This window comes from Furipterus horrens, unplaced genomic scaffold, assembly GCF_987537825.1.
Source record: "Furipterus horrens unplaced genomic scaffold, mFurHor1.1.pri manual_scaffold_3, whole genome shotgun sequence".
Classification (NCBI taxonomy): Eukaryota; Metazoa; Chordata; class Mammalia; order Chiroptera; family Furipteridae; genus Furipterus; species Furipterus horrens.
The window spans coordinates 29966691-29980702 of NW_028327173.1; the positions used below are offsets into that span (position 1 = coordinate 29966691).

Here is a 14012-nt window from a genome sequence, read left to right on the forward strand (position 1 = left end):
TAGTACCCTTCAATAGCTTCCCTTACCCTAAGGATAAAAATCAAAATCTAAAGTGTGACCTACAAGCTCCTGCCTTCCCTTCCAGTTTCATCTCATGCCACTCTCCTCTTCCCCACATCCACTGTGCTTCAGACAGTCATTAATTCAACAAATAATAGTTAGTGATGAGGATAGAACAGTGAACCAAAGTGGCAAAAATCTTTGCTCTCATGGAACTTACATTTTTGTTCCATGAAGCTGCCAGGCTTTACCTCAACCTCAGGGCCTTGTCACATACTTAGCCAATTCCTGCTCATCCTTCAGTTCTTCTTTTTTTTTTTTTTTTACTGTATGGTTGCCTCTCACTCGTGCCCTTAACTGGCGACCTGACATGCAACCTAGTAATGTGCCCTGACTGGGAATCGAACCAGCAACACTTGGCTCGCAGGCCGATGCTCAATCCACTGAGCCACGCAGCCAGGGCTCTATCCTTCAGTTCTTAACTTAGCCACCCTTCTTCAGGGAACCAGTCTCCAATCCCACCACATTAGGTCAGGTCTCCTTAGAAACAATCCCATGACTCTGAACTTTTTGGCATTACAACACAATTAAAATTATTTAATACCCATCTTTTCTATTATATCTCCAGGGCCTAGCACAGAACCTGGAACACAGAAGGCACTCAGATACATCTGTTTAGTGATGAAGATGTGTATGTTTATTTATGTATCTTTACACTTTATGAATGTGTTCATATAAACACATTTGTGTCTGTATATTTCCATATATTTCTGCAGGTGACTATGTGAATATGTATATACATATATATGCATGTATGAATACCTATAAACAATTTGGGGTACGCCCTCTTGGGTGTATGTATTCATACACATGTGCATATTATGTATGTATATATGTGTGTATATTCTTCTGGTCCCTCAGTGACAGCTCTGACCTCCTGGAGGAAGCTGGGAGCAGGGCCCCAAGTCCTCTCTAAGCTGACAGTTCAATAAGAATATAAGATTATTCAATGCCACTCCAAATGTCAGCAAACATTGGCTTGCTCCACTCTGCTATAGGGGAAGTAGGTGGAGGCAGGAGATATGGAAACTTGGTTGTTGAAAGGCTGCTCTTCCCTGACACAACCCACACCATTTCTGGAAAGAAGAGGGGACCTGCAAGACAACATTCTGCACCTTGGATTAGAGGCCTTAGAAAATGGGGATGGTGAATTCAGTCCAAGTTGTTCACTTACTAGGCAGATCTAGGTGGCCAAACAGACCAGAACCCTCTCCATTTTTTTCATAGGGCAAAACTCTGTAGGGGAGTTGAGGAGTAGAGGAGAAGGGAAGGAAGGAGAGAGAAAGCAAGATCAAGGACAGGAGAGGACCATGTAGATAGCCAGAGTGTGGATCACATATGTAGAAAAAAGGCATGGAGTAAGGTTTTTATATAATATTCCCACAATCTTGGCAATGACCTCTCTGGCTTTGCTTTTACTGTTACTCTTTTTAAGGGAACAGGAGTCTTTGTGGACTGTACACTAAGACATGCAGTATAAAGGTCAGAAAGATCACCATGCCCCTGGATCTCAAGGGCCCTGCAGCTTCCTTAATTTGAACAGCTGCTGGCACAGACTGAACCAAAGTCTGGAATTAAGAGAGCTCTCCCACTGAGCCTTCAAGCTAAGCTGAAACATGATGTGGCTGGAAGGCAGAAACGAAGGAGTTAGACCTCTTGTTTTTCCTAGACCTGCTAAGTTTACCTCCCAAGAAGCAATCACAAGGCAAACTGGGAATAGAGTCCTGAGTTTCCCCTTGTGCCTATTCCCCCTCTATTGCTCAGCACAGTCTGGCAGAGAACCAAGATGAACAGGCTCAGGACAGCCCACCTCCACCCTCAGCAGCACCAGGGTACCCCTGATTGGCAATGTTATCACTTGTGTTGGCTGCTTTCTGCCTTTCTGCCAAGGAACCTAGAGGCAGGAAGCTATCCATATACCAAAAAGTCTAGTGAACTTCACAGAGCAATTGTTCATGGTCAGTGCCTGCCTCGCCTGGCCGGGCCTTCAAATTGCATTTGCTGAAGCCAGAAAGCAGCCTCAGATCCACTGACAGCTGGCGCGCCGTCTTCCAGGAGCACAGGCCTAGTCACACCCACACATGCAACCCTATCAAGTCCCGCGTGAGAGGGCCTCTATGGAGTCAGCTCTCAAGACTGGTCAGCCAGCCAGCAATCATTCACAGAGCACGTACTCTGTACCCTGCCCTGATCTCACCACTGTGGACACAGAAAGGAACCAGACTCAGTCTCTGTGCTCCAGACAGACATGTCTGCAAGGAACACACACACACACACACTCAGTTTCAACACTCTTAAGATCCAAAGTGTCAAGAAGCCCCAAGGCAAGAGACGGGCTGGCTAAGCTTCTCAGCAGAGGTTATAACTGAGCTGAATCTTCAAGAAGAGGAAATATGCCCAGTGAAGATGACTGGGGGGCACTTCAGAGAGGTAAGGTCACAGGCCAAGGGCTGAAGGTTAGCAGAGTCTGGCTGGCCTCCTCAGCCAAAGATGGCAGGTAGTAAGTAGCTGTTGTTTGGATGCATGGGGGATAGGAGGGGTGGGTAGGGGTCGAAGTAAGAACAAACCAGAGTGCAGAGCGCCTGCATACCACAGGCAAATAAAGGAGTTCACAAATGTTTCCTCAAATGATGGCTGCCCTGAGACCTATGGAACAAAGCCCAAGGTCATTCTCTCCCATGTTACTTCACAAGCTCACTTAACTCCGGCACCACACATACCAAAAGCCCACTGCTCCCCATGCCTAGAAAGCCTCTCTTCTCAGATCCATATCTCACCTCTCTTCCATATGCCTGATTCAAGACCCAAATTCTTACAAGCTAGCATAACCCTCCAATAAGCTCTTCTCTCTGAGCCCCCTGAAAGCCACTACTCCAACCCCTAGTGTGTTCTCTTTTCTCTGAGCTTCCTGGGAGTCACTGCTGACTGCTGGCATGGGGTTCCTGAGGCTGCCCCAGGGCTTTTGCTCTTACATCAGAAGGATTTATGGGGATGGGCCTCCCTAGTGGACTGGGCCTCCTGGAGCAAGGATCCCACTAGAGCAGGGATCTGCAGAGTCTATTTCTATACCCCCTTTCTTCTGTTTACCTAGGAAGTACAGCACACACTAGGAAAGGACAGTTTTCTGTATGATTCATTCTCTGCCAGGGCCCACTTTCCTAGCTACATGAGGTCCCTCCCAGCCCACAGCTCAGTCCATTCCCCAGGTGTTTGGTGCTACATTAGTGCTAGTCTCCTCCCTCATGCTCAAAGAATACTGGGCTGTAGTTTCCATGGTCCTTCAAAGGCTCTGCTCTGGCTAGGCAGGACCAAAGCCAACCGGAACCAACTCTACCTCCCAACCAGAGGAAGATAACAGGACCAGTCAAGAGGGTCAGAGGCCACACTCATGATCATATCACAGGAAGATACTTTCCCAGAAGCTCAGCTAGCACCACATCTCTCCTAGAGGTTATGCAGCTCAAGCTAGAGATTAGACTCTGAGCAAAAACCTGGGAAATCCCCTTAATTGGAACTTCTTTACACATCTGGGTAACACCAAGGAAGGAAGTGTCATACTCCACTCAGCAGCCTGGTCCCCAAGCAGCTCCCCACGCCCTGAAATAGCTACAACCTTCCACTGCGTATTAGCTAGGGAAGAGGAAAGAGAGATGTTGAGAAAAGAGAACAAAAAGAAAAGGAGAGATGAGAACAAAAAGGAAAGAACAGAAATGAGAAAAGAAAGCAAGGGAGGGGAGATTTGAGGCACAGGACAACCAGAAGAACCACCCAAGTGGGGCTCAAGACACAGTACCTTCTTCAGGTTAATCCACTGCTTGAAGTAATCTGCCACTGGCAAGCCCAAGTACTGGCACTGGCCTGGGAGCCTATAAGAAAGGGAAAAGAGAACAAGTTGGGCACACCCATGTCCCAGGTATGGAGTCTTAAGCTAGGAAGTCCAACATAGAGTCTATAGAGACCTCAAAAGACCAACCCATTAGTCATGGGTCCCACCCCACCCAAGAAACGCACCCCACCTCCAGTAGTCTGGACACTGGGCTCCAGATCCAGCCGTCAGATCCAAATGTGAAAACCTGAAGACTATTCAAAATAATATCAGCAAATATTATTTTCTGATGGGCTACAATATGCTAAGTATCTTACTTATTTTTTCACATTATTCTTCAGAATGGTGCTGTGAGGTAGGTACTAGGTATGGCCTATATTTTATAGATGAAAAAATGAGATTCAGAAGGGTAACTAAGATCTCACAGCTAAAAAATATGACAGTGCGAAGAACTAAACCCAGGTCTGACTCACCCCAAAGCCTACGTTCTCTCTAGTGCACTCGCTTGTTGTTTTGTTAGAGCAGAGAGGCAGTAATATAAGACAAGAGAAGAGAGAGAAAAAGTGCATGATTTAGAGCTGGCAGGGACTTCCATTCACATTTAAGTCCCTAGCAACAGGCTTTCTACAGGAAGAGAGGAGACCGTGCAGAAAGACAAGAAGAGGTCAAAATTTAAGCCAAGAGTCTGTTCTCATTTTTTCTTTAAAATTGACGATGCCATTTTACCCACACAAATCCACTCACCCAAACATTTACTGACGTTTAATAAGAATCAGGCACTTAGGACTCAAAAAGTAAGACAACTCCTGCCCATAAGGGGCTCACATTTTGTTCAGTGGAATTGACAATAAAAGTAGACAAAACAGCCTTACATTGGAGCATGTGGGTACATGGAAGGATGGAGGAAGACACTAGAAATATCAGCTGGGGAAGATCATAGAGTTTTCTTGCTGAGAGAAGAGCTTAGCCACAGGCAATCAAGAAACTTTGAAGAGTTGTGGTTTACAATGATTATTCCAAGGCAATAAAAACATTACACTAAATAAAAAGCTGGAGAGTAGCCAGGAGCCTAGGCAATAGTCATAGAGATAGTGAGCAAGCAACAGATATTGGAGATGTAAAGGAGGACCGAAGGGGATGTGGGGCCCCAGTGAGAGAAAGCAGTAGAACCCAGTTCAAAGATTCGTGCCTCAGCTAGCTTCATGCTACTCACTAAGACAGATATAAAGAAGGAGAAAGGGCAGAGAGAGCATATTTGACACACAGAGCAGACCAACATATAGTCAACTATATGATTGTTTTTAAAATTTCTACATACAGTGTATCCTCTTTCCACCCAAACCAGGGTGGACTGCTCCCACTGCCTCACCCCTAGGACACCACCAGAAGGAGGCGAGAGTTCGGGAATGCAGTTTTAGGTAGACGCCTGGCACATGGGGAACACTCGCTCTCCGCTGAGTGTGAGGTGCCCAGGAGACATTCAGCGGTGGGATGGTAGCTAAGAGGCAGTTGGATATCCAGTTTTAAAGAGAAGTCTGAAGATATAAAATGCTGAATCATTAACGTGACTTAAGTAAAATTAAAGCCACGAGAACTGATTAAGATCACCTGGGAAGAGTATGGAACGAGAGAAGCAGAGGGCCCACCATGTCTTGTAAGTTTTACTGAGCTAAAATGAAGTCAGGCCATCCCTACCGGACCATTACCACACACAGGGAACTCACTACTTCATGTAGGCATCAGCTTTAAAGTTGGACTCCTTCTATTCTTAGGCCATCCTTCCTTAATACTAAACTATGAGTAGAACTGTCTCCTTGTAACTTCCACCCTGAGGTATGTCTTTAGAAACTATAGAGAATGAGACTTCCATCCCTTCCTTGCAGAATGCTCCCCCAGATCTGAGAGCCCAGGGAGTGTCTCCCAGGGTACCGTTCTGCAGGTCACACACCCTCCGTCTCTTCAAGAACTCCACAGGAGACTGCTCTGTCTGTGGAGTAGCCCAATCTCTGTCTCACTGCTTCACTTATAAACTAATTTTCCCTTTAAACTTAAAAAAATAAAAAAGGCAGCCACAGGAGATAATAATGTACCATGAGTCAGGACTCACCCATCCCACCCCCATTCCTAGAGAGAAGGACTCCTGGATCCTTTTCAGGGTATTGGTTACCCAAAGTCACATATGCTCTTTCAACCCCATTTCATATTACTTGTGGTCATCCAAAACTGCAGTAAAGCAATCTTCCCCTTTCTGGGCTCCTATACAGGGTGGGGCAAAAGTAGTTTGCAGTTGTTCATATGGAAAATAATACAATAATTAATAAACAATCATACAAAAATAAACTCTGTTTCACATTGAACTATAAACCTACTTTTGCCCCACCCTGTATGTAACTGGTTTTTGAGCTTAAAGTGCAGGTCATTAATGTCAAATGCCATCAAGCGGTCAAGCAATATGAGAGTGTGAGAAAAACCCAATGAATTTGGAGTCAGTGGGCTGATGAGAGCAGAAGGCAGCCTGCAATGTGTTTAAAAGTAAGATAAGCAAGTGGGAGACTACAAGTGCAAACTCCTTTTTTAGGAAGCTTGGCAATGAGAATCCAGTTGAGATGACTGATTCCAAAGTTTCAGGGCAGTTCAGTATTCCCCCCATTACTCTTCAGTTATTTGACAGACACTAATAAGAGGTTGATCCCCATGTGGCAAGCAGAATAGCAGGATCTACTTTTGTAAGACCTGTGATATCTTACCTGAAGGGAAGGCTCTTCTCAAATATCCAGGTGACACAGTGACATTAACCACAACCAATCAATTTCCTGGAAGGGAAATTCTGGCTGAGGCCAAGAGGAAAGGGTTTCTAGGTAGGATGTGTCCACATGGGACCCAAGGACAAAGAATACAAGGAAAGCAGGTAAGGTTTTGAAAGAAAAGGTAGCCTTCAGAGATAGAATCTGGTTGTCTAATGAGCAGAACTGTAACATTTGAATAATTTTCTTCTTTCCTTCCATTTTTCTTTCATATTCCCTATCCTTAGTATTTGTTAAAATGCTTGCTGAGCTCAGCTGTTTTTGAAAAATCACCATAAGGGCTGTGAGTGAAGGGGGCCACTGGAAGCAGCAGAATGTACTGGGTCAGCCAAAAAGTTAGTTCAGATTTTTCCATAAGATGGCTCTAGTAGCGCTTAGTTATCTTTAACTTCATCTGAAATAATCTGTAAGACTGTATTGTGACAGTTGCCATATCAGTGTGCATTTTAAAAAACTTCTCAAAATCGGTAAGTTTTTGTGTAACCCTAACCCTAACCCTGTGAGAAGGTGGGTGTGAGTAGTCATTATCCCCTACATAGAAGATGAAACTGAGACCCAGAGAAGAAAAAGGACTTGCTTGAACATAAAACAAGCAAAGGGCAGAACTAGAAATGGACTCTTAAGTCTCCTGGCTACACAAGACATCAGTTATGTAGATGCACTCAGAGCTCTTCACAGTCCCTAGGAAGGCAAGGTCTAGAGCCATAGAGAAGTAGGTAACACAGTGATCACTGCTCAAGGTCATACGTGGGTCCAAGGTTCTTAGGATCCTATAGCCAGGGTCAGTGGGTACCAGTGGGTACCAGTGGATACATGGTTCCACCAACTTCTGAAGGAAAAAAGTACAAGTCGCCCTGGCACAAAGGGTCTGAATGCTGTGAGTTCCTACCAGATACTGATCCCAAGAAAAGAGCCACTGGCAGTGGGCCCTGGACTAGCCTGTGGGCATGAACGTGCAGGCAGGTTTATGGTGCCCAGGTCTCCACGCAGCTGGAATCACTGGGCACAAAGCTCCTCAACTGCCCAAACATCATCTGGCCATACTTATTACTGTTGCCCAATGAAATTTTATGCACCGAGTCCACAGGTGTGATTTCCCCTTCTTTATGAGGGTCGGAATGACATCACTGATGGCCAATAGAAAAGAGCCAATTATGTCCAGGCCATAAAAAGGAATGGGATTTTTTCAACCAAATCAAAACTTCCTTCGGTTTCATGAATGCAAGGGGCCCGCTTTAAGGATGAGCCCCCCAGTCCTGCCTGTGGGGCTCTAAACCAAGGGATATGATTGCTTTTCATACTGTGGGGTTTAGGGCCAGAACTCTGCCTTTAGCATTTAACATGTGGCTTGCTCTTAGCACACTGGCCCCTTACAGTCATCAAAACAGAACATCAAACCCTACCCTTAAGACACCTGACGGGCTCCTCGCTACTCCGTCCACAGAAGAAGTTAGAAAAGATGGAATACTCCTATGTTCCCTTATTATCCTTTTAAGTAACAATAACGAAAACAAAAACAAAAAACAAAAAACAGAGAGCTCCTCTTGCTCAGAAAAACAAAACAGTATGGGAGGAACAGGGTTGGGAGAAACTACCCCTCAACAAGTGTACAGCACAAAGCAAAAGGAGCCCGCCTTCCCCACCCACCCCTCATCCAGCCCCACCACCTGCAACCCAGCACTCGAGCTGGGTCCAGACGGCCCTGATGGCAAACAGGTGTGACTAGCTGGGCGCCGGCCAAGGCAAGGGACTAGCTCATTAAGGGAACGCCACCCGCGCTAATGGGTATGGGCAGGATGAAGCCATTGTGAGCAGGAGCTCAGCTTTGAAGATTATGTCAGGCAGAGATGGGGGGCTCTGCTAGAACTGCTAGTCTTGAGTCAAGGAGGTCAGCAGCATCCACGGAGGTCTGACAGACTGACAGACACCAACAGCTAGGACTAGCAGGAGAGCAGGTACCCGTGCTAGAAAAGGTCATGGGCACTATTCCTTCTCTGCATTTCTCTCTTTGAGTCTTCGGGGCAACCCCAAATCAGGGAGACGCATGCCACTCTCACTTTTAGCAGACTCAAGCTTTTAAAGAGGAGGAGGTCAGCCAAATCTGGAGCCATATTTGACCCCCTTCTGCCTCTCTGAAAAGGCCATGGGACCCAGACATTGGCGTGATATATGCTGTCAGTTCTGGCGTTCAAAAGCTCTAGGACATGTACATACTGCTCACCTGCCAGGACAAACTATTTTGTCCCATTTGATATGCAGAACAAGGGAAGTGTTGAAAAGCAAGAGAAAAACAAGGAGAAAGGCTCTGTTTTCTTCAAAGTCGTAGCCAGACCATCGAGGCACGGAAGGCCTAGCCTGGGGAAGGAGTTGCCAGTAGATCCAGCCAACCAGCCAGATGCAAACTCCTGCCCAGGCGGCACATATGAGGGGTGGTTGGGGCTTCTTTCCATGCACGTTCTCTCCACCCGCTCATTTCAATACAACATTCCCACAGAATGCTGTTGCTGGCTGTCCTGCATCTCAGAACTGCCACACTTCCTAGGCTTCTCCCCAAGTCCTGAGGCTCAGGTTCCATTCCCACAGGCTCCCAGTCTGGGAGTCCCATCTAGTCAGAGTCTCCACAGTCAACAGGATGTGAGCCTGCATCCAGCACAAGCAGGCTACCCCAGCCCAGGCCGTACTGAACTGGGGACCCAGCTCTTTGTCCCTCCTGTTTCTGTTTCCCACCCAGAGGAGATAAACAGACCCGGGTGATAAACGGCCCACCTTTCACGATCACTTTTCCTCAAGTTGAGGAGAGTAGCTGGTGATGGATGGGCTGGAATTTGGTTATCAGGAAGGGCTGTCAGCCAGAGGTGCCTATCTCCTCCCCCACTACGCAGGGCATCATTACACTGTGGCATCGAGGTAAAATATGAACAAGGGGAGGGAAGGGAGAAAGAGGGAAGGCTGGGCTTCCACACGAAGCAAATTGAGCAACAATGAGAGCAGGCACGAGGCTGGGACGTTAGTTATCTGCCCGTGACACCTTTTATCTCTGCACAAATTGGTCCTTCCTCCCCCACTGCAGCCTCTTATACAAACAGAGGCAGGCACAATGTGTCACCACTGCAATAGCGTAGCAATTTAACCCGAATTAGTGAGGGGGTCAAGCCAGGAAATAGGGGTTTCTCATTTCAACAGGTTCCTTAGTCTCTGCTCTGAACCAGCACATTGTGGGGAGGAGGGTAGAGAGAAAGCAGACTCATAATTGAATTCACTCACTTGGCTGCTGCTGATGTATAAAATATTAATGCTTGAGCCTTCTACTTATCAAAGCCAGTTAGTTTCCATCTCACCTTCGAGATGGCACCATGGCGGAAGACAAGGTCTGGGCCACCCTTGGCAGGTTGAGCACCCAGTGCTTTCAGCCAATGAAATATTGGCAAGAACAGGAAGGGAGAGAAAGGGACTGCCCACAGACAGCAGCTACATGCCAGGAACCCCTTCTAGAGGCCTATAGGACAGACTGTAGGGTCGGAGATAAGATGGGGGGAAAGAGGGTTATGGGAAGTGATCACATTAAAGACAATCCTGGATAGTTCAAGAATACACTTGAGTCTACAGGCAGAAAAGGCATTCTGGTTCCACCCTCCACCAGATGTCCGGGGTGTTTTTTACCAGTAACCCCTCTCTGCCCCCAGACACACACACACATCACACACACAGCAGGAAGTAGAGGATCCTGATCTATTCCCCAGTGGCTTCCCCCACTTACAGGGCCTGGGGCCAGAAGGACCCCTTGTTGGGGGCAGGGTGGGGGAAAGAGAGTGCAGTACAACCCTCATGCAGCACATGGCTCTCCCACACTAAGAGACAACTTGGTCAGGTGACCATGTGTCTTTAGGCAGGTTATGTCACCTCCATGCCCTACTCTGTGAAGGTTAAAGGAGCCAGCCAAGGGAAACATTATATGTATAAATAAGCGCCCATAGGGGGATTCTGGCTATAAGAAGGTCAGCTGAGACCGAACCTGCAACAACCTTTGAAGATGCTTCCAGGCCATCTGCATTGAGTAGACAGTGTCTTGGTCCATTTGGAGAAACTACTGAGGATGACAGCCAAAGGGGAAGTTCCAGAACCACTCAGCAGTTGCAAAAATGAATTCCAAGAAGCTTGGGGGTGAGAGAAGTTGTGGATGGAAAAAGCACCTTGGGACTCATTCTCCAAATACAAAGAATCAGCAGGCAAGTGTAAGGGAACAAAAGCCAAGGCCTCAGTATAGACACAAAATGGGAGCACTTTCTACTTCAACTGCCACCACATATTGGGCTGGCCAAAAAGTCCATATAGTTTTTTCTGTAAAATAAAAGACACATTTTCACCAATAACTTTATTGATTTGTATATTTTGAGCATGTTTGCTATCTCCCATGTGGTATAATGTTGATTGTTCTCAATTAATGTCTTGGTTTGATTGCTACCAACTTCAACAGGTCTATCCAACCATGGAGCATCATCCAGCAAAGAGATCTCTAGCACAAACCTTTGCAAACCACTTTTGACACATTCCATCAGTCACAGCACCTTCTCCACACACTGCACAAATCTTTTGTTGCATCTGTTGCATTTTTTCCTTTCTTGAAATAATAAAGCATAATATGCAACAAATTTTGCTTATTTTCTTCCATTTTCAATATTAAAATGGCTACACAAAAATTCACTAATTTTGATGGTTTTTAAATGCATGCTGATATGACAGCTATCACAATACAATCTAACAAAATTGTTTCAAATGAAGTTAAAAACAAATAAGCACTACTAAAGCCATCCTATGGGAAAAACCAAACAAACATTTTGACCAACCCAATATTTAGAGGTATCACTGAGACCCAGGACCTTCAAGGCATAGAGGCCAATCAAGCCTGATTACCGTATTCAGGTAGCTTCCAGGTCCACCCTGAAGATAACAACAGCATAAAATGTAATGATCACTCCAGAAGAGACTACTGAATAAGGGCTCTCATTTCTGGTGATGGGAGGACAAAGTTAGGGGGCACTTACAGGACACACACACACACACACACACACACACACACACACACACACACACACACACTCCGTTCCTCCATTCTTCTCTTCCTGCCCACAGCCCTGGGAGAATGCATTGCCGACCTCTCAGCCCACTTTGCCCCACACTTGCCCCCATCCTCTGGGATGGCTGCAGGTTACGATTCCAACCACAGGCTTCAGAAAGATGATACACTTGCTGGAGCCTGCAAAGGGTCAGGAGAGAGTACTGTTTGAAATACCAGCGTGACAGCTGGCTCCTTGTCTGTCTCTTTCTCCCCCACCCCCCTCCCCAAACTTGTCATGGTACAAGAAGTCTATAAGCAGCCCATCAGCTTTAAATATCAGTGTGCGTGAAGCAGCAGCACGAGAGAGAGGGAGCGGGAAGCAGACAGCGAGCGCCTCTGTCGCCACTGCCTGTCAGGGAACACTAATGAATTTCACCACTAGCAAGCTATGCTTCAGATGGGGAGGGTGGGGGTGGGGGGTGGGGAGTTTTCTAGGGAGAATTCTCACAGTGTTAAAACATCTTTTCCCAAAGTCCTGTTAATAAATGTCACTGCAGAGGGTCTGCCACTAGGACTTTAAGGCAAGGGAGGGGTTGGGACAAACTCTGAAATCCTTTCAAATAGGAAGGGCAGTGCAAGCATGAGGCTGGAAGCCACAATTAGGAGGGTGACCACCATCACCCACGCTCATTCAGAATGGCCTATGATGCTTGGTTGAGAGGGCTAGGACAAGAAGGAAAGGCCTCAGGCAGGCAGAGATTACCGGCTGTACCTTCATGGCCAGACTTACTACCTACCCCACTTTCCATCAATTTCAGCCAATTCACTTCACAGGTGGACAAGGGACTCCAGACCATCCTTCCAGACCTAGGGGAGGTGGCGTGAGGAAAGTGGCAGCAGTCCCAACAGGAAGCTACCTTCCCTATAGATATCAGGAGCTAGAGCTTATTTACAGATGAGGAAATGAAGGTTCAGAGTAGGACTTTCCCAAGATCCTACAACTAGTAAGTAGTGAAGCCAGGACTCGAATCCAGGTCTCTTCATTTTAAATAAAGGCCTTGTTCTTTTCCACAATACCATAGAGCTCCTCTGAAGAGAGGCTGTATCACCTCACTGTCTCCTGTATGTCCTCTACTGCCCTTCCCCTCCATTCCCTCCCATCGGTACACACACACCTCTGGCCTGGCATGGGCCACAGCTGTCACTGTAGCCCAGAGCTGGGCTCCAGGCCAGAGTGAACCCAGGCTGGCAGAGAAAGGCCTGGGACTGAGCCAGGCCATCACCTGGGAGTCTCCACAGCTCAGAGGGCATGGCTGCAAGCATAAGCCTTCCCTTGGGTACCCTCTGCACAGCTCTGATCAGCAGTGTCTGATCTGGCAGCAACCAGCTATGCAGGGGGCAAATGACATTTAATTTCCTCTTGGTTTCCCTATGGTACAAACGAAAGGCCGTCACCTGCGTCTGGGTCTGGCAGCACAGCTGGAAGTGTTCCCAGACATGCTGCTCTGGAGAGTTCCCAAACAGAAACCAGAACACAGGCGGGTGTGGAGGGATGCCCCATAGACCAGGTAGCCAGTTCCCCCCCGCCCCGAGAAAATCAACCTCAGATCCCCATAGCCAGGCAGTTGCTCGAAGCCTCCAAAAGGTACTATGTGTATATAGCACCTTTCTGCTCCACTGCTTTTTCACCCACTTGCCGACTAACTCCACTCTTATTTCTTACAAATGGAGCCCACATAAATGACCGCACGAAGCATACAGTGCCACAAACTTCCTATGGTACAACATGCACCTTCCCAGTGCCAAAAATACCCCATGAAATCAAATACTTGTATTTCCCCAGCCCCTCTCCAGTGAAACAAGACAAGTGCCTTTCCAGAGTCCCTCCCAGGGCAATTCTTCCAGGGAAAGGGCACAGTGCCCCACCTGTTGTGACTGTGGGAAGTACTGAAGCTGCCACCAGGATGGAATGAATGGCAGAGGCCCCAGCCAGCAGCAGGGATTGGGGTAGGGGAAGGAGAGGGAGCAGGTGATGGGAGGTTTCCAAGGCACTTTGGTCAGTATCTCAACTGATGAGCTATTTATTCTCTGTTTGGGCCAGGAAAAGAAGAGCAAGCTCCTTAGCAATTCGAGCTGTTTCCAAAGTACCTCATTCGTCCTGTACTAGTCTCTACCTGGCCTGTGGCCATCTTGACCCTTTGCCTGGGCTGCCTTTGTATGGCCTACAATGCCCTCTGGAGGCTCCACAGAGAGGTATCCTGCAAGC

The 14012-nt window shown here is 47.1% G+C and overlaps 1 protein-coding gene across 10 annotated transcripts in view; it reads right to left on the reverse strand.

Moving 5' to 3' along the window:
* ERI3 (ERI1 exoribonuclease family member 3) overlaps positions 1 to 14012 on the reverse strand; it is a 122730-nt gene that overhangs the window by 53380 nt on the left and 55338 nt on the right. For 9 of the 10 annotated variants that reach the window (XM_090269317.1, XM_090269314.1, XM_090269318.1 and 6 more), the window contains one exon: positions 3854 to 3926. The exons of the other annotated variant lie outside the window; for it this stretch is intronic. In XM_090269317.1, coding sequence (XP_090125443.1) covers positions 3854 to 3926 — 73 coding nt within the window. The remainder of the gene's footprint in view (positions 1 to 3853; positions 3927 to 14012) is intronic. 10 annotated transcript variants of the gene reach the window in all.